General features: G+C 44.2%; 1 protein-coding gene across 2 annotated transcripts in view; it reads left to right on the top strand.

The window, feature by feature from the left end:
• The window catches only part of SBNO2 (strawberry notch homolog 2), a 226,517-nt gene that overhangs the window by 103,837 nt on the left and 101,683 nt on the right, over positions 1 to 20,997 (top strand). For both annotated transcript variants that reach the window (XM_072601358.1, XM_072601357.1), the window contains exon 4: positions 3,650 to 3,773. In XM_072601358.1, coding sequence (XP_072457459.1) covers positions 3,650 to 3,773 — 124 coding nt within the window. The remainder of the gene's footprint in view (positions 1 to 3,649; positions 3,774 to 20,997) is intronic.

Raw genomic sequence — 20,997 nt, 5'->3', positions numbered from 1 at the left:
ATTCACATAGCTACCATCCACAGAAATGTGTTTTCCTTTGTGCATCGTGAATCTGTTACCTCTCTGTGTGGAAAAGGGTAACATGCTTCATTTTAGGTCCCATGGAGGTAAGATTTGTCACAACTCTGCTCATAGTTCTGAAGTCAAGTTGTTTTTCTTGACTGTAAATTGTATTTCTGGCGCTGCTTACTTCACTCAGCCTCAGTTCCTACCTTCCAGGAATCTTTGAAAAGATCTCATCAGTTATTAAAGAGCAGTGAGTTTCCATTATATTTATGTACCATGATTTATTCAGCCATTTCCCAGTTGATCGACACCCCATAGGTTCCAGTTCTTTTCTTTTTTAATTCCTTCTGTAAGATCAGGAAGTTGTAGAAACAAGATTGTTGTTTTGCAACTTTTTCCTCCTTAATATTATTTTCACTCTTAATCACTCCATCCCTTTATGAATCCCCAGTTATTTCCTTATTGAATTTGATATATTTCCACATCAAATTGTGTGTGCGTGCACATACGTGTGTGTGTATGTATTGTTTAGCCTTCTTTTGTCTATGTCAGATGAATGGGCTTTATGTGATACCTGCTACTCCCATTCTTTCCTCTCAGTTTATATGCTCATCTTACATACCCCAAATATGAGAAAAATCAAATTTCATCCCTCTTCTTCTTTCTTTTTACACTGTTATAATCTTTCCACCTTCCCTTCTCTTTTCCCTATTTTAACCCTCAGAAAAGAACCATTCTACCCCAAGGTCCTCTGATTTTTTAATTCTTAGTCTTCCTCATTGTATTTTGAAGACATACAGGTTGTGATGAGACGTTTATTTTTTCTCCCCCATTAAAATGTTAGCCCTCCTTCATTATACAGTCTCTTCCTGAATTTACTTTTCTAGATTTCTCTTGATTCTTTTATTTGTTTTATAGGTTTTATATAGCACTGGTCTTTTCATCAGAAATCCTTGGGAGTCCTCTATTTGCTTATTTTCCCCCTGTAGGGTTATTAAGTTATTCTTACCTATAAGCCCATGCCCTCTTCCTTTTGGGTATTGTATTCCAAGCTCTCCTCTTATTTATTGTTGAAGCTACCAGATCTTATGTGGTTCTAACTATGGTTCTTTGATATTTGAACTCTTTTTTTGATGCTTGTAATATTTTTTTCATTGGTGAGGAAACTGGATTTTCTTTATGACATTCTTGGGACTTTTCCTTCTGAAGTTTCTTTTACTTTTTCACTTTGCTATCTAGTTCTAATAGACCTGGGTAGTTTTTGCTTGTAATTGCTTGAAATGTTGTGTCTAAAGTTTGGAGTTTTTTAATCATGGTTTTCAGGGAGAACAATAATTACCTTTTCTTGATTTTTTTTTTTTTGCTACCTTTGTATCTACAGTAATTCTTCATAGTGGTTGAGATTTTCGTTTTACTCGTTTCTACAGCTTTGATGGATTTTGTAGCAGATCTAGCATCTACTCCTGCCCCGCTTTTGGTTGGGAAGGTTGACCCTCTGTTTCTTCTTAACCTGAGGTCCTGCACTGACCCCTGCTCATAAAAGGGCCTTTTAGATCTTTGAGGTTTAAAGCCCTGGATCTTTAGGGTCCTCTAATGGAGTCTTAGGGCCTCATAACCCTGGCATATCATAGTCCTTACCAGTAGCTGCTGCTTCTGGTGACATCTGTTGTCACTGTTGGTTTTCTGGGGGACCTCTTGCTGCCTTCAGATGCAGAGGCTCTAGACCATCTCTGGTCCTGCCAGGAGACTTGATGGCTTGTTTCCCTGGCTTTAATGGTGCTGACTTTGGTGGAAATCCCTTTCTTATTGCCAAAGGGTTTTTGACTGGCTTTTTATGCAGTTTTGGAATGGAATCACACTATAGTTTCTCATTAGATTTCTTGATCATTGTTTGGCCTGGTGTGACTTTTAACGTTTTGCTAGAGTAGAGGTGGGGCGAACAGCCATATTGCCCAAAAGATAAAAGATCTCCCTTGTTTCTAGTTCTTTGCTCATACAGAAAGTGCTACTATAAATATTGTTGTGTCTCTGGGACCTTTCTTTTTTTCATTGACTTCCTTAGAGTCTGTGTCTAGCAGTGGGATCTCAGGATTGAGGGGATGAACATTTTATTAGTATTTTATTAGCATAATTCTTAATTGTTTGTTTAAAGTGGTTGGACTAATTTATACCTCCACCAGTGGTGTCTATAGCTCTGAGGAACTTATCTCTCTAATAGGCAGGACAGATAAATGTAAACATAACTGTGATATTCTTAAGAAGTAAGTAAGTGTTGAATAGATGTGCAGACAATCTACTATAAGAAGTGCGAGTGCAGAGAGATCATTTTATACTGGGGCGGGGTGGGGGAGTTTGAAGAAATTAGTGACATCTGCAAGGAGGGAGTTGTACCTGAGGTGGCTTTGTAGGAGGAGAAGGCCTTCAGTAGATGGAGAAAGTGGGAGTTTGATGATGGCACCTTCCAAGTCTTGGGAAATATTGTCTCCCCCTCCGAAATTATCTAGTATTTACTTTGTGTTTTGTGTATGCGTGGTCATGCATGTTGTTTCTCCCGCTGGAATGGGAACTCATTGAGGGCAGGGATTGGGACCACTTTTCTTTCTATTCCCCAGCACTCAGTGTGATATCTGACACATAAGGAACAGTTAGTGAATGATTATTGACTGATTGGTGGGTCAAACCATGTGAGCAGAGGGATGGAGACTGGAGAGGGTAAGACCAGAACCAGGGACAAAGAGTGTTTCTGTTTGAACAGAGCCATTGGAGGTGATTCTTTAAAGGAACCAGGTTGTGAAACTAGGCAAGGGAAGCTGGGTGTCAGGTTGTGGAGAACCTGGAATGCTAGGATCAGGAGCTGATACTGTGTTTGATAGAAATGGAGAGCCACTGGGTGTTTGTGAGTAGAGGAGTGATGTCCAGAGGACTTGTTGTTCCTGAAGATTACTCAGGCAGTGTAGAGAGGATGGATGGTTGAGGACAGAGTTGGAGGTTGGAAAATTCATTGGGATGTGATTTCAGTTCTTTGGGAGAAAAATTGAAAACCCAAAGTAGGGTCAATTGAATGTAAGTTACATTTTGTAGGGAGAATTGTCAGTGGATAACTAGGTGGATAAAGTGCTGGGCCTGGAGTCAGGAAACCTCTTCTGAAGTTCAAATCTGGCCTCAGACACTTACTAGCAGGGTGACTCCAGGCAAGTCCTTTAACCCTGTTTGTCTCAGTTTCCTCATGTGTAAAATGAACTGGATTCAGAAATAGCCAGCCACTTAAGTATCTTTGTCAAGAAAACCCCAGATGGGGTCATGGAGAGTCAGACATGCCTGAAAAACAACAGAATTAACAGACCTTTGCAGCTGGATATGGGTGGCAAAATAGGAGGGTTAAGTGAACTCTGCTCTAGGTTAAATATTCCTGTTTTTTCAGCTGATGATCCTCAGACCTAGTCTTCTGCCCTTTCCCACACTGGTAACCCTCTTGGATTTACTTCAGCTTGTCCGTGTCCCTCTTAAAGAAGTGTTGGCCATTAATTATTGACCAGACTAGAACTACCAATGATACGCACACAGTGCCTTGGTCTCTGGTAATTCTGAAAGCAGTGCCTTCAGGGAGGCTATTATAGTCACCTATTTTCTTTTCTCTCCTCAGGCCATACATGACTGCCCCTTCCTACCCTTACCCAGATTCCATCAACAGACAACATTGCCTGGACGCAAACTATGCATCTGTGGGCTCTGCCAGCTTCTTACCAAAAAATGGTGATTTTCCTCAGGTAAGTTCACCCTGCCCTAGCCCCCAAGATTTTGGGGACTTTTAACCAGGCTTGCCTTTTGCTTTTGGAAACAATGTGGATGGTCTTTTCTGAATGCCTCCGGGGACACTCACCCAGCGCCAACCCCCCCCCCCCCCCCCCCCCCCCGTACTCATCTTTTGGAGTCTCATTTGTTACTCTTTGCTGGATGACTTTAATTGGTGGTGTTGCTTTTGAAAGGGAAAATGAGATATTCTTTTCAGCAGAGATCACATAAATAGTGTACTCCCTAAGCCTCAGCTCCTTCCTAGACTTTCTCCTTGTGTCAGAGTCCCATGTCCATATTCAGAGACCTAGTTTGGTTGACTTTGTAGGGTGTGTTGACCTGAAAACTTTGTTAAGAAAAGGCAACAGGCTAAATGCATACATTTTATGATTTAATTAATTAATCAATTCCCTATTAAAGACAACGGTAACATAATGCATTATGGAGCCAGAAATGTTCTGGCTACCCAGTGCAGAAATCTTCTGGCTTATATACATTTTGCCGTGAGAAAGAAACTCTCCTAATTAAGCAAACCATAAATTCAGTAAGACTGGACAATTAACAAAGCAATGTTGGTCAGGCCTTGGGATTTCAGGCTGGGTAAGCATATGTCTCGGTGATAAGGAAAGAAACCCCACCACTAGTAAGTGGCAGGCTTCCTCCCCTAAACAGATAATTGACATAGAAAAGGGTAAACAATGTTCAATAGAAATTATGACCTAAGATGTCTATATTTTCTTTACCATTAATATGCCATAACATAGTATGTGTCTACAGATAATAAGTTTCAAAGGAAAGTCTCATTATTCAAGATATAGTGTCTTAGGTTAAAAGTCTCCTTAAGGAGTGTAGAGTCGGCCTTGGCTGGCTTTTGCTGACATAGGAAAGGCATTCTCTGAGTTTACTTCAGAGAGAACAAAGAGATTATTCCAAAATTTTATATTAAACATTATCAGGTGCTTGGGCAAGACTTCAGCATGATCTCTGTTGCCCAGTCATGTCCTGAAGTGATTGTCTTACTTGTCAAAGTCCCTTATAGATTGATAACCAATTTTAGATAGAGGAAATGATTTTTCCCAGTTGTGAAATCTTCTCTGGAAACTCATGCCATAGGCCTAACCCAGAGGATTTGTAGCTGCAGGATGAAGTGTTACCTGAACTTGTGGTTTTGAATCAAGGCTCCAGTGTTCTATCCCAACACTTAGAATTGGGAGGGCATTTGCCTGGGAAGAACACTGCCTGTGGAAATTGAAAAACTTCTCCTTTGCCTATTACCAGTGATATGACATTCACTGAGTTACTTATCCCTTTGGAGCCTTAGGAACTTTCTTGGTCAAATGGAAGGTTCAATTCTATGACTTTCTCAAGTCTCCTTCTATGTCTTATCGCTCCCCCTCCCCATTCCCACCATTACTGTTGTATTTTAGACCTCCATGACCTCTAGCCCAGACTGTTGTGATAACTCTGTCACTGGTCTCCATGACACTAGTCTCCTCTCTTTATTCTATCTTCCACATATTGCTGAAGGATCTTCTTAAGATATTACCTCCTATCTCAGAACCCTTCAATGGTTCCATGGTGCCTACAGCTTCAGCTTCAAACTCTTTAGTCTGACTTTCAAGGCTCTCTATCTCCAGTTTATCTCCAGGCTATCTATCCAGACTTATCTCAAGCTACTCCTCTTTATGTATTATATATCTCCTAATCTACATCTAACCAATGGACTTAGAGGGCTCCAGAGGAGAAAATGAGGCTGGTGACTTTGCCGTCCCTCATTTAAAAATAATTCACTTGCATATCATGACATCACCTCCCTGATGTTGTCGTCATCTTCGAGAGCCAAGGACAAATAGTAACCTGTGTGAGTAGAGAAGGAGCTGGTCACTAGGGACCAAGTTTCTAGTTGGGCAACCCTCCTTCCCTCCCTTCCTTCCTTCCTTCCTTTCTTCCTTCCTTCCTTCCTCCCTCCCTCCCTCCCTCCCTCTCTCCCTCCCTCCCTTCTTCCCTTCCTTCCTTCTTTCCTTGCTTCCTTCCTTCCTTCTTTCCTTCCCTTTCTCTCTACATAGTGTATCACACCCTTACCTGCCTGTGATCTGCCCAAAAGGAATATAAATTTTAATCTCTGAAATTTTTTTTTGTTTTGTATTTTTTTTCTTAAATACCAGCCTTAACCCCAAATCACTCTGGTTCTAGACCAAGCCCTACTTGGTCGCTATTTGGGCCCTGATTGGCTCAGAATGAATGTAAATAACAGTTGTTTCTGTTTTGACCAGAAACCCTGAGGTTCTTCACTTTCTGGATCTAATATTTTTTTTTAAAGAGGCCATTCTTTGCCTCATTTTTTTATGCCTTTATCACTGAATGGGTGATGTCTCAGTCAAACAGACCTGTTAAAGACTTTAGTTTGAAAAGTCCAGATGGCTCTGGAGGAGAAAGTGAGGCTGGTGACTTTGCACAGCCCTACCTCGCTTCAGTCCAGTTCACTTGGATATCATGGTATCACCTTCCTGACATCATGGTCCTCTTCAAGAATGAAGAACCAAGAGCAGCAGCAGCAGCCAAGCTAGGCTCCTTCGTTGTTCCTCCACGCATTTGTGCCTACCTGATTCTATAATTATTTGTTTTTACATCTCCTGCATTTCCCATGTGAGGAGAACCACTCTCCCTCTCCTCTACTTTCAGAGCCACTTGCTCAGGTGCCACCTTTCCCATGATGCCTTCCTTGAGTCCTTCTCAGAAGTTTTCCCTTCCCCTTAAGTCTGTCCTCCTACTTGGTTTAACTTCTTTCTTGTAAGTGTATCATAGCCATTTGTATACATATCTTATTTTCCTACTAACATAAGCTTCTTTGGGATAAGAATTATATAATTTAAAAAAGTCTTTGTATCCCTAGCAACCAGCAAGTTATCATCTATACCAGTGGTATCAAGTCTTATAGGCCTCATATTGACATAGAAAACTATAAATTAACTTTATCTTTGATGGAATCCTAATAGAGCTGCCCCCCAGCCCCAACACTCTAACCTCTTTATGGGCCCCACTGAATAGCAGATATGATCTGATTTAACCACAAAATTTGACTTTAACCATGCCACAGGCCCTCAAACTCAATACAGCCACTGCCCCCAGATCCAATTCACATAATTGAACAGCTGTGTTCTTGTACTCAACCACCGTCACATCATCCATTTAGCCCAAGATAGGACTACAGTACCTAACTATCCATCTTAACCAGACAGGACCACAATAGTTAGCTAGTCAGAAAGCAGCATGACCAAGATGCTTGACTATTGAACCATAGAAGGGACCTCGCTCTTATTACCTAATCCCTTAACAAACCCCTCCTGCCTTTTTAATAGTCATAATTTCTGTTGTGTAATCAGCATCAATACACTATAAATTTGCCTGTGTTGTTTTACTAAGCTCCTGGTTCCTCTTGGAACCTAGCCTGCTTCTAAGGAGTGTCAACCCTCAATAAATGCCTATACTTGGATTAGAAGTGATCTGACTCAGAATTCTTTGAAACACACCTTGAAACTGCAACATCTTCATTGTTTTGTATTTTTGTTTATTTTCTTAAACATTTCCCGATCACATTTTAATCTGGTTGGGCCACACTGGCTTGACATCTCTGCTCTACATAGTTGGAGTGTGGTAAATGTTGGTTGGATTGAGTTGAATGTAGTTCTTCCCTCTGAGCCTCAGTTTACTCCTGTGTAAATCAGGAATTGTACTTGTAGTGCTTACCCCCACTGGGTTCTTCTAAAGAGACTGCTTTGTAAAGTTAAGCCATTTTATAAATGACTTCTGTTGCTGTTTTTCCCCTGGCCTTGAACTGGGCACCATTCTTTTTGCCTCATCTGCTTAGCTGCTCGCAGGGTTTGACTTAGATGGAAGTCAGCAGCTCTGTTCCTTCTGAGGAGGAGCACCACTTCTCATTGTCTTCCCTGCTTCTGTGCCCTCAAATTCCCTGGCACAATTAGCTTCACTAGTTAGGCAAACTAAGGACTTTTAGGCCTCACCATCCTCCTTCCTACTGAGCTCTTAGGACTCCCAGCCCTCTCTAATGTTGGCCCAGTAGGTGGATTCTCTTTTATGTGTTGTCTGTCCCAAATAGAGTGTAAATTTCTTGAGCAGAATACCGTCTACCCTTTTTTCTCTGTGTCCCCTGCTCTTAGCACAGTGCTGGGCACATAGAAAGCTCTTAATAAATAAGTGCTACTTCATTCATTCATACATTTCTGTAATACTTCATTGTCTACCAGTTCTTCTTGCCTTTCTTTTGTGCCAAGGAAGAGGCAGCAGAATGTTGTCAGGGAGGTACTATGGATTTGGTGTCCAGACACGTGGGTTTCAGTGACTGCTCTGACACTTAATATTTCTATGACAGTCAATGCGCAAGTCATGTTACCTCTCCAAGGCTGTGTTTTCTCATTGGTAAAATCAAGTTGGGCTAATAATAGCCAAAATCATAGGAGCAGACATTTCTGGTATGCTGGAGCCTGCAAAAAGTTTAAATACATTATCTCCTTGGCACTGAGAGATGGCGTGCTGGGTGTGGAATCCAAGGACCCACACTCGCAGATTGCCTCAGTGACCTGGGGCAAGAGGACACTTTGTCTTCACTGGTCAGTTTTCTATGAGGGGATCCAGAGCAAGGCAGGAACAAACCCTGTCTTCAGGATGCTTACATCCTGGATGGAGCAGCAAGATGATCCCTGAGGTTTCTTCTAGCACTTGATCTGTAAGACTATAAAACTCCGAGGTCAATAGGTGCCTTAGGTCACCCCCTTCCCCCCCCACAATAGCCAGTCTATGTCAGCCATTTTCTTGGCTCTTCTTACTTCTCTTTACATCTTCTCTGGCTGCCCCCCTGCCTGGACTACTCTCCCTTCTCATCTCTGCCTCCTTCAGGTCCCAGCTAAAACTCCCCCTTCTGCAGGATGCCTTTCCCCAGACCCCTTCATTCTGGTACCTTCCCTTCATCCAGTCTTTTCAGTTTACCCTGCATACAGCTGGTTTATACATAGCTCTTGGCTTATTGTCTTCCATGTCAGATCCTTTTGGGTCTCCAGTGTGTTCCTTACCCGTGTAGTCATTTTGGTGTGAGTCAGAGCTCAGCATCACGTGACCCCTGCCATTTCTCCAGCTACTTGGTGACAGAAAGAACTCAGCTGTGGGGGAACCATCCCTGGACAGCATTTCCCTTTCAGGGAACAGAAGGGGGCAGGGAAAGGACATGGCAACCTCAGACTTTCTGCCAGGGTGTTGAGCTTGTCCAACTGTCATCCTGCTGTCAAGTTGTGTTCTACGGGCTGTCATTCATTCTCTGCTTCCTTGACCCCTTGACTTCTGCCAGTGATTGATTTGGCTTGTGTTCCTGGCTCCTGGGCTAGTGTGTACATAATGTGTGATCTGCTCAGTTGTGTTTTCTGTTCTTTCAGCATTCTCCCTCCTGATGTCCTCATTAGTGCTTCTTGGCTTGTTCTGTATTGTACTCCAGCCGTGGCCCAGTCTCCTCTTCTCCACCTTTGTGTCCCTGTCTCCACCTTGGCCCTGATAGGCAGCTAGGTGGTACAGTGGATAGTGTGCTAGGCCTGAGGTCAGGAAGTCCTGGATTCAAATTTGACCTCAGATACTTCCTAGCTGTGTGATCCTGGGCAAGTCATTTAACTTCTGTCTGTCTTAGTTCGCTCAACTATAAAATGGGAATTGTTGTGAGGATCAAATAAGGTAATATTTGTTAAGTGCTCTTAGCTCAGTGCCTGGCACATAGTGGGATCTAGATAAACATTTATTCCCTTCTCCCCTTCTCTGCCTTCCCTAGAACTACCCAGGTAGTTCATTGTGCCTGCCTGATGTAGGTAGAGTATACATGGCATCAGTGTTCACAGCTTTACCCTAGAGTCCCAGGAGTGGGGAACCTGTGACCCGAAGTCACATGTGACCTTCTGGCTTCTCATGTATGGCCCTTTGACTGAATCCAGACTTCATGGAACAAATCCCCTTAATAAAAGAATTTGTTCTGTAAAACTTGGACTCAGTCAAAGGGCTACACCTGAGGACCTAGAGGGCCACATGCGTCCTCAAGGTTGCAGGGTCCCAACCCCTGCAAGAATTACCTAAAGGGAGTTGCTGGAGGAACCCCTCTTTAAGGGAATGTTGTCAAAGGATTGTAGAGGCTGCTCCGGATGAGGCCAATCCTAGATACTCATAGAAAAGGGACATCATAACTTAAGAATATGTGACTCCTATGATTATATTTGGACTATCTTAAGATCATATTTCTTGGCTTTGTAATTTATCGTTCTCATAGTCCCTGAAGTATGTTGTCTGTTAGCTCTTCTCTCCTGCCCCCACCCCTCTTGCTAGTTAAATTCATTTCAGAAATCTCAGCTTCTTTTTTATGTGTGTAAGAGGGCATGTGTGAAGGGAGGAGTGTCAGCAGTATGGAGACAGAAGGATCCTATCTCAGAATGTTTGTACTCTGGCAGGACTGGGTCTCACCTATGACTGTGTGCTGCTCTCTTCCTGCTCTATGTACAGTTGGCCTAGAACTGGCCCAGAGCTAGCCCTGGAGTAATATTCAGGGTCATTGTTCTATCTGTCGGCATCTGTCAATCCCAACTCTGCAGCTGGGAAAGGTCCATCCAGGTCATCTAAGGTCCCTAAGGATGCCAGGGTTACACACAGATAGCCACCAGCCATGTATTAAGGTGCTTACACGATGCCAGGCACAGGGCTAAGATTCAAACCCAACCTTGGCAAGTCATTTCACTTCTTAGGATCTCAGGTTCCTCACTCACCTACTGAAGAAAGGAAGTTGAACTTGTTCTCCAAGATCCCTTGCAATTGTAATGCCTATGACCCTTTTATCTAGTTAAAAATGAAACAAACAAAATCCTGCAGAAAATGTGTGTGTGTGTGTGTGTGTGTGTGTGTGTGTGTGTGTGTGTGTGTACATACATGTTGTAAAGAAGCCACAGGCAGTTTTATTTGAAGTCTGGCATTTTGTAATAATAAAATTCCCTTTTCTATAATGCTTTATGATTTATAAAGTGCTTTCGTCCAAATAACCCTGTGAGAGAGATAGGAAGTGTAAGCATTATTGTCCCCATTTTACAGATAAGGAAACTGAGGCCTAGAGTAGTAAAGTGAGTCATCCAGGATTATGTACTTAAGTGATCGGCAGAGCTCTGGAACTCTAGCCCAGGACTCCAGATTCTCAGTTTAGTTCTCCTTCCTCTGAATTCTGATATCTGCCTTGGAGTAGAGTCTGGTAACAGGGTCTAGGGAAGAAGCTCATCCCACCCTCTGAAGAGACAGACTGACCAAAGTGGAGGTTAGGCAACCAGCTGGGGGCACTTGAGGACATAAACTAAGGAAGGACAGTGGCCAGAGATTAGTAAGGTAATCCCCTACTGTAGGAGGTCATGGGGTAGAATACTGTAGCAGAATTTTGGAAAACACCAGCAAAAAAAGCCAGATAATTTTCTGAACATTCATAAATTTCGTAGCTGCTTAATGTTTCTGGGTTGTGGCCTGTGGCTGCATGGCCCCTTTGAGATGGCCTAGCCAAGTGAGCTGTTAAGTGAAGGGCTCCTGGGCTGAGCTCAGGGGGGCCCCCAGTATGATGCAGACCTCCTGGTGCCATGAACCACAGTCACCTCTCCAACACCCCCATTGAGTAGCTATCTAGCTGCTTCTTGCAAAGCCTCAATGAGGGGGAGCCCCCTGCCTTGTCAGCGCCTGCACCAAGAACACCAAACTGACTCATTTGAAGTTGTTTTCCTTGACCTTTCCCTAAAGTTTTCCTCCCACCCCCTCCATCTTCTTTTGGGTCATTCTCTCAGTTCCCTTTAAACCTGGCTTCTGCTTCTGTGTTGTCAATGTGCCCAGGCCCATGTGCAGACCTAGATCCTACAGATCCACAGATCCTCTTCACTAGTAGAACAGGTCAGCAACATTTAGGTTCACCTCAATTTGCCTCTCTCTGCTTTCGATGTCATCACCATTGCCCTTTCCTCTTCCTTCAGCTTGCAGGCTGGTACGATGATTAGTCAGTTAGAAAATATTTATTAAGGACCCACTGTGTGCCAGACACTCTGCTAAGTTCTAGAGATACAAAGAAAGGCAAAAGATGGTTCCTCTTCTTGAATAGCTCACAATCCAATTAGAGAAGCATTCAGATAGCAGTGTCCAAACAAGCTGTATTCAAGACAGATTGGGAATAATCAACAGAGGGAAAGCACTAGAATTAAGCCAGATTGAGAAAGGCCTCTCATAGAAGGTGAGAGGTTAGCTGGGACAGGAAGAAGGCAGGAGGTGGAGATGAGGAGGGAGGGCCTTCCAAGCATGGGGGCAGCCCAGAGCCCAGACATGGAGGGTCTTGTTCCAGGAACAGCACAACTATCTTCTCCTTTGGTACCAGACCTGGCTTCCATCTTTCCCTGATTGATTCACCCTGACTGGGCACCATATGACCAATACAATTAATCCCATGCCTTCCATTTGGTCTGAAGTTCTTGCCTGTGTAGACTTTGGGAAAGTCATCTGTTCTTCCTCTGGCCCTAACAGAATTTGGAGCATGTCATGCGCCTTTTCTCAAACTTTGGAAACAGCCAGTAGTGACATTTTCTTTCCATTTTCCTCTGTTTGATTCCCTAGTAGACAGGCTGGCAAAAGACCTATGCAGTCCCTTTTGCCCCCAGCTTTGCTATTGTGTGTAAATATCGGTTTTCTTTCCCCCCAGAAATGATGGATTCAAATATGCGACCTATGAACTCTTACCTGAGTAGGAGAATATCTTATGTGGCTATGCATAAACAGGTGGGCCTCTATAGCAGTCAATCAGTCAGTCAGCAAGCATTTGTTCATTGGCTCTTATGTGCTAGGCCATATTCACATATATCATTTCCCAGTTGAAAGAACAAACAGGGGACCAGGCTCTAACTTACCAGTGAAGACTGGGTTAGTTCCTTTTTTGAAAGATCAAATCAGCTCTCTGTCTTTGTCTCTCCCCCCTTCCTTCTTTCTCTTTCCCCTTCTCTCTCTCTCTGTACATCTCCCTCTATTCATTGTTCTCCACTACAATGTTCCTTTCCAAGCAGAAATCTCAATGGTTTCATTTTCTCTTTTAGTTTCTCTACTTGTTACTTAAAGCTAACACCAGCAGATATTTTTGTATCTTCAAATAAAGCTGCTCTAGTGACTATTTCTAAATAGGTGGTACCTCCCAGAGGGGCTGCTACGATCCCTTCACCATCCTTCCAGTCACAGAGGATCTAATTTTAAAGTTCCTTCACTAGCCTAGTGACCTTAGGGAGATAGATGTGACTAAAATTCATGGTCTGAAAATAAAGCATAATTTTAGCTTCCCTGAAAATCTGCCAGATCTCCTGGTGCACAGGACTTGATAAATAATCGACAGTAACCCCAGCCTCCATTGATTCCAGTCTTCCTGCCCCCTACCCAAAGGCCTTTTTCCTCCTCTGCCTGATCTTGCTTGAGTCAGCCAGGGCTGCCTGAGCAGTAAGGGTGCCCCGCAGAACCAGGATATGTCATGGCTGGGTCAGCTGACCATTTGGAGAGAAGCTATTCCAAAGGTATCCTTGGAGACTTGTGTATATGTATCCACATATACACATATCTCCTTTTTCCCATGAAGACAGTGCAGAAATCTAGATCAATGAGTCCAAGTCATCAAGCATTCCTTAAGTACCTTCTGTGTACATTAGGTGATGAGAATGCAGAGACAGGGTCCAGTAGATGGCTTCTCTGGGTCTCATAAAAAAATTGCAATTTAATGAAGGGGCGTAATTAGATATGTACATAGATATTCAGTTCAGCAAATACTTATTAAGCCCCTACTATAGACAAAGAACTACTTGACATACATAAGCATAAGAAATAAGATTTCTTGCCTCCAGAGAGCTTACATAGGGGTAGGGGGTTGGTAGACTATAATATGTACACAGAAAAACAGATTCAGAAATATCTAAAAGTAATGCAATGTGATCTCAGAGAAGTAGACACCATTGAGGAGTGGAATGATCAGGAAGACTTCATGAAGGAAGGTGTGGTACCTGGGCTTTCAGGAGGAATCCAAAGAGAACATGAAGTGTATTCCAGATGTGGGCAATAATAGAGGCAGAGGATATTTTATCATGTATGGAATCACCTAATGGACTAGAGTAGAGAGTGTGTGAAAGGAAATAAACTTGGCTAAGTAGGTGGAAGCCAGATTCTGCAGGATTTCTAACATAGCTCTGTGGAGGATGTGGAAAAGAAGAGACTGGAAACAGGGAGACCAATCAGGAGGTGGCTACAGTTGTGGTTGAGGTGAGAGATCAGGAGGGCTGAAACCTGACTGAATGAAGAGAAGGGGAGGGATGTAGGGGGTGGCATGGAGATAGCATCACCAAGACTTGTCAGCTGATTGGATGTAGAGGAGCAAGGGAAAGGGAAGAGTTGAGGATAATTCTGAGACTCCAAAATGTGATGGAGAAGAAAGAAGCAAAAAGGGCCACACCAAGTGTTATGAAAAATTTGAAGGAAAGATTACATCTTGCATCTGAAATAACATAACCTAGGTTCGAGTTAGGACTTTGCCCCTGTGATGGTGGTAAGTTCACAAAACTCTCCGGAACCTTGTACTTCTCATCTGTAAAGTGAAGATATTTGACCAGATGGCCCCTCAGATCAGTGGGTTATAATTTCTAAAGCTAGAAAGATCTCAGATGCTATCTCAGCCCACTCCCTCATTTTAAAGATGAAGACAGTGGCTCAAAGTCACATAATCCTCAGAGGCAGGATTTCCCTCTGGAGCCTCTGTCTCCAGAGTCAGCGTTCTCTCCTCTAGACCATGCTGACTCATCCTTTTCCATCTCTCAGTCTCTGTGCCTGTGAACATTCACTCTGGCTGTGGTGGAACAGGGGACGTTGGATGAGGGAAGGCTTCATAAAGGAGATTGTACCACAGCTGGATGCTTGAAAGAAGAAATTTTAACAGGCCAACATGAGTGGGTGTGGGTCCATGGGGGATAACATGAGTCAGTGTGTGGAAACAACTAGTAAGGACAGAAATGGCATGACAAGTAATAGGCTTTGGTGTATCATGTAGCATGCAACAGCAGGTCATGTGAGTGATGCATAGCTAGATTGTGGAGGGCCTTGAATGTCAGGATCAAAGGCTTGCACTTGGTTGTTGTTGTTAGCAATAGCTGCATTTATGTAATGCCTTAAGGTTTGCAAAGCACTTTGAAAATGTTACCTTTTTATCTACCAACCTTGGGAGGTAAGTATTTTTATTATCCCCATTTCACAGTTGAGGAAACCAAGGAAGGCAGAAGTTAAGTGACTTGCCCTTACAGGGTCACACAGCTAGTAATTGTCTGAGGCAGTATTTGAACTCAGGCCTTTTTGGAAGAGCAGTGTCCACAGTTAGAACTGTGCATCAGGAATAGTTCCTAGATGCCATGTGAAAGACTAGGGGGAAGAAACAGGAGCAGAAGAAGACTAGTTGCAGAAGTTGCACTTCTTTGCAAAATGCAAACATCACAGATTTATGGATGCCATACCTATTTAAAAGGCATCTTGAGTTGTAAAGAGAGACTTTTTCAATTCAGTGTACATTTACTTAGCATCATTTATGTGCCAGGCACTATTCTAAGGGCTGGGCATGCACATAAGGGAAAGAAAGACAGGCTCTGCCCTCAAGAAGCATCCAGTCTTATGGGGGAAGCCAACATACACAAGGAGGAAGGTGTCCTCCCTACATGTGGGCATTGTGGAGCAGTCAGTGGTGCTACCAGGTGAGAAATGAGATGTTCTGAGGTCAGCTCCCTCCTTAAATGGAGGTCTGGGAATGGGATGGCATGATGGGGTCCTACAGAATGATGAGCACCCCTTCAAAGAGCCACTGCACCATGCTGCCCCCCTCTCTCTTTCTGGCTGCATGTTTTTCCCTCCCTTTCTATCTATCTGTTCATAAGATTTGGAACTAGGAAAGACAAGTGAGATCATCAACCCTACTCTGTCTTAAGCAGATGAGGACAGTAAGGCCCAGGCAATGAATTTCCCAAAGTAATTGAGCTAGTAAGTGGCAGAGTCAGCTTCAGAACCCAAGTCTTAATGTGAATTCACATCATCCAGGCCCAAGTGATGTCCTCAACAGTTGGCAAAGGGGATTGCTAAGCCACTCCCTCTCAGTAGTCCTTAAAGGATTGGGGAGAATGGAGCAGTACTCTATAACTGGAGAAGGGTAGGTGTCTATTTTTTAAAAAGGGAAGGGATTGGAGTCTGCTAGCTATAGGATCATGAGCCAGACTTTGATTTCTGGGAATATCTAGAATGTATTATTAAAGAAGCTAGTCTTGTATTGCAGGCAGCGTAATGGACTTCAAGGCAGAAAAACCTAGACTCTGATTCCACTTCTGACATTAGTTGCTCTGTGACCTTGAGTAAATCTTTTAAACTCTTTGTATCCCTCAGGTCAGTCAGCAGGTCTTGTCCATTAGGTTAGAGATGGTTACAATCTCCACATTAGCAGAGGGAATTCTCATCTCAGGAGTTCCTTTTGTTATTGAAATCCTCATCTTTTCTCAAAGAGGTAGTTTATCACCATCTGTACAAAGAAGTGGTAAGAAGTGGTGATTGGAACCATCAGCTTTGTCTCAAGAACCATCCAGAACAGGTCATATCTGGCCTCCTTAGACAGGTACTATGAAACTGTCTGAACAACTGGGCCCAAAGAGTAGCTAGCTGTTCATAACTTGATGTCGTTTTAGTAAAGAGTCTCTAATGAAGTGCCTCTGGCCTCTGACTGTCCTTGGTTATGTGTTGTTGAGCATTGTTAGTGATGTAGACAAAGGTGGGGGTGCCACAAAATTGGAAGGAAGGATAGCTAATGTACCAGATGATAGCGCCAGGAACTCCAGAAGATCCTCCCAGGATCAGCTCTGGTCTGATCCATTTAAACTTTGCCTCTAGGCTCCCTGCTTCTGACAAACGAGCTTTCACCTCACCTTGCTGGGACCCAGACCTCAAAGCCCCTTCCTTGCTATCTCCTTGTCCTTCCTCTCCACTTTGTGTCACCTCCTTTATGTGGTGTCTTCCCCCAGTCAGCTCCCTGAGGAGCTTGAATTTGCATTCCTCTTGCTTAATCCTAACACTTCCTAAAGGCTCCCTAATGCTCTGTTGGGTGTCTCCATCTCTCCTCAAATCTCTGTGTCTTTCCACTTCAGCATGTGCTATCTCCCCGTTTTTTCTCCCCAGCCTCCATGTTTGCATTTGTCACTGCCTCTCTGTCGTTCCTCTGTCCCCTCCTTTTCCAGGAACAGGAATGAATGACTCACCAGCTCCCATCATGTATTTTACTCAAGAGCTGTGGGCTCTGGGACAGGATGAAATTCCATTTTTTCCCAAATTAAAGTGGCCCCTCTGAACTGTGGGAAATGTCAGTGGCCTAGAGAAATAATCATTACTCTTGGTGGAATTTAAAAGTACGAATCACTAGCCTTCCCATAAACCAACTTTCCAACCAGCTCTTCCCATGCTGTTGTTGAGGCCTTGTCAGAGCACTTGGTTTTAGCTGACTCAGGGGCTAGAATCCCCTTGGGGGATAGGGGGGCACAACAAAAAAACTTTTCATGATTCATTCAGCCTTCTCAAGGGTCTTGTTGCATTGCCCAGCATTGTGGACTGAGGCCCAAAGGGTTTTTGTGCAACCTCTGTCTTGTTTGGGAGCCAGCTTTCTGTTCAGCCCTATGACTAGACCTAGAACTGTGACCAGAGTGTGGATTTGGGACAAGGGGCTAGCTAGCCCTCTGCACTGGCATCAGATGTACTGTGTTTGACAACTTTTTCTTGAGTACCTTTTCTCTGCAGATCCAATGCTAGGTTTTGTGGAAAATGCAGATAAGGCAGCTCCAGGGGTAATGGAAATAATCCTGGATTGGGGACTAGTCTTGGTTCCACCATTAATTCATTGTGTGACCTTGGGCTAATCCCATAATCCCTCTGGGTCCAATTCTTCCTACTCTGTAAGTACAGGATAAGATGATTGCTGTGACAGTTCCAGATATAGCAGGCTATCTGTCTCTGTTCTCACATTTCTTCCAGCTCTGAGATTTTTGGGTTGAGGGTTTTCAGGCCTTTCATCTGTTTTTTAATTCCCTCATATGAAAGTTTGCTTTCGTTGTGATGTCAAACACAGCCTCTTAGAGGTCCTGGTTGCAGGTCTGAGAAAGCTAAAAAGGGACCCTTCTCTGTGGAGTCCCTGGAGACACAGACCAGAAAATCCATGTCCCTGCGTCCTAGGAGATCAAACATTGGGCACTTTAGGGGAAACCCTGAGAAAAGGAACCCAGACCTTAGATCTGAGCTGCAGGGAGCTCCAGTTCTGACAAGGAAGGGTTTTTCCCACTCTGTGGAGAGGCCTGGGTAGCACTGTGGAGGGAGCTGACCAGCTGACTGGAGGCTTTGCTTGCACTTTTGGACACTTAGAAAATATTGACCTAGCTCTGCCTCGTCTGTCCCAGAAGGTAAGATAAGGGCTCACACACTGCCCCCACCACCTCCTTCGGCAGATTGTGCTGCTCTCTGTTTGCCCTTTGTCTACCCTGCCATCTCCACTGCCATGCTCGGCCTCCCAGAGAACAAGCCCGCTTTTCATAAGCCGGCATTGTGACACTAGCTTCTCGGTGGGGGGGACCACATTATTCATCTTGGGCTGTCACCTACTAGTGATTATGACTCCAGGGGCCTTCTTGCCCCCTCATTTGTCAAGTCTTTTTCATCACAGGTTGTTTTCTATTACTGGTGATAATGTCTGAATTCTCCCTTTCTGGAAATCAGTCAAGATATATTTATTGAGTGCTGACCACGTGTAGACCAAGAACTAAACCTGGGATCAGAAAGACCTAGATTCAAATGCTCTGTGACCAGAGGCAAGGGACCCCTCTGAGCCTCAGTTTCCTTTTTTGTAAAATACCCACAGCACTTCTCGAATACTTATTTTGCCCTCTGGTTCTAGAAGCTCAGGGCAGTTTTCCTTGATAATTTCATGAAAGATGATGTCTAGGCTCTTTTTTTGATCCTGGCTTTCAGGTAGGCCCATAATTTTTAAATTGTCTCTCCTGGATCTATTCTCCAGGTCAGTTGTTTTTCCAATGAGATATTTCACATTATCTTCCATTTTTTCATTCTTTTGGTTTTGTTTTGTGATTTCTTGGTTTCTCATAAAGTCATTAGCCTCCATCTGTTCCATTCTAATTTTGAAAGAATTATTTTCTTCAGTGAGCTTTTGAATCTCCTTTTCCATTTGGCTAATTCTGCTTTTGAAAGCATTCTTCTCCTCATTGGCTTCTTAACCTCTTTTGCCAATTGAGTTAGCCTATTTTTCAAGGTGTTATTTTCTTCAGCATTTTTTTGGGTCTCCTTTAGCAGGGAGCTGATCTGCTGTTCATGCTTTGACTGCATGTCTCTCATTTCTCTTCCCAGCTTCTTTTCCACCTCTCTAACTTGATTTTCTATGAGCTCTTCTATGGCCTGAGGCCATTGAGTGGGCTGGGATATAGAGGCCTTGATTTCTGTGTCTTTGCCTGATAGTAAGCATTGTTCTTCCTCATCAGAAAGGAAGGGAGGAAATGCCTGTTCCCCAAGAAAGTAACCTTCTATAGTCTTATTTCTTTTCCCTTTTCTGGGCATTTTCCCAGCCAGTGACTTGACCTCTGAATATTTTCCTCACGCCCACCTCACCTCCTGATCCTCCCAGCCAGCATTTGGGGTCTGAGATTCAAATGCTGCTTCCAGCCTCAGGGCTTTTGGCGGGGGCAGGGTTGCTATTCAGTATGAGATTAAGTTCAGCTGCTCTGGTGGGGGCAGGGCAGCCTCTCAGGCTCAGTTCCCTCAGGGGGTTTATGTAGAGACCTTCAACAATGGATCCAGGCTCCTGCCTGCTTGGGGAGCCCCGGTCTGCTCCCTGCTGTTGCCTCCCGAGGGGGCCTGAGTTATGGGGGCACCCCACTCCCCTCTCGACCCGCCAAAGAGACCCTCTCACCGACCCCCATCACCTGTGGGTGGAGAGACCCGCGTGGCTGCTGGAGATTCCATCCCTGAAGCCCGCTCAGATCTTTTCCTCTCGGTGCCGCGGCCGCGGCAGGGCTGTACTCAGCTCCCAGTCCGCGGCGCGAAGGACCTTTTGCGAGAGGTTTGCAAGTCTCTCTGGAACAGAAATCTCCCTCGCTCCAATGTTCTGTGGCCTCTGGGTGCAGAATTCGCCATGAGTTACTTTTTTGTAGATGTTCTATGGGTTGTGAGTTCGGAGCTATGTGTATGTGCGTCTTTCTACTCCGCCATCTTGGCTCCGCCCCCAGCACTTCTCATAAGGTTGTTCTGAAGCTTAAACAAGACAGGGTAATAAAGGTTTGTCAGTCTTAAAGCGTTCCTCTAATCCCCCTGACACATGCTTATCCCCACTCTCCTTCATCTGCACCAATATGAGGATGCTTCCCATTTCCCAGAAGGCAGCATGGTGTGATGGCAGGGGCCAGGGAGGTGCAGTTCCCCATGCTGCCCTTGCAGTTAGAGTGGCCTGGCTCGTGAGCAAACCTCTTTACTGTGCAGAGTTTCACGTTCCTCATCTGTGGCATGGGAATAGCAATAGTTACACCACCTACCTTACAGGGCTGTTGTAACTTTATTGTGTAAAAATGTGAGTTGTCATGTTAGGGTTATGGCCACTCCCAGGGCAGTCAGTGGTCCATTGGACAGCTCTCCTCATCAGGATGCCTTTCCTTTTATCCAGCCAGTATTGGCCTCCTCAGCACAACCTGGGCCCTTCCTGCCTTTCTCCCCAACCTAACCCCTTCCCTAAGCTTCACACCTTAGGGTTCTGGCCCACTTCCTGGTCCTTGCACACATGTGCATTTAAAGAGCAGGCTGTCCCTGTGCCTGGGATGCTCTTACCTCTGACCCTGCCTTTCAGTTTCCTCAGCTCCAATCCCAGCTTCTACAGGAGGCTTCTCCCATGCCCCTCCACTCCCAGTGCCTCTTCCTCGAAGGACCCTTCATTTTCTCGGGATTTTCTTTTACATACCTGGTTATTTGTGTGTTGTCTGCCCCATTAGACTAGGAGCTCAGTGAGAGTAGGGACTCTGTTTTTGCCTCTTGTTGTATTCCTAGCCTCAGACTAACCAA

Source organism: Notamacropus eugenii, chromosome 4, assembly GCF_028372415.1.
Source record: "Notamacropus eugenii isolate mMacEug1 chromosome 4, mMacEug1.pri_v2, whole genome shotgun sequence".
Lineage (NCBI taxonomy): Eukaryota > Metazoa > Chordata > Mammalia > Diprotodontia > Macropodidae > Notamacropus > Notamacropus eugenii.
Note: the sequence above shows the minus strand (reverse complement) of the source record. Positions and strands in the feature narration are given on the sequence as shown.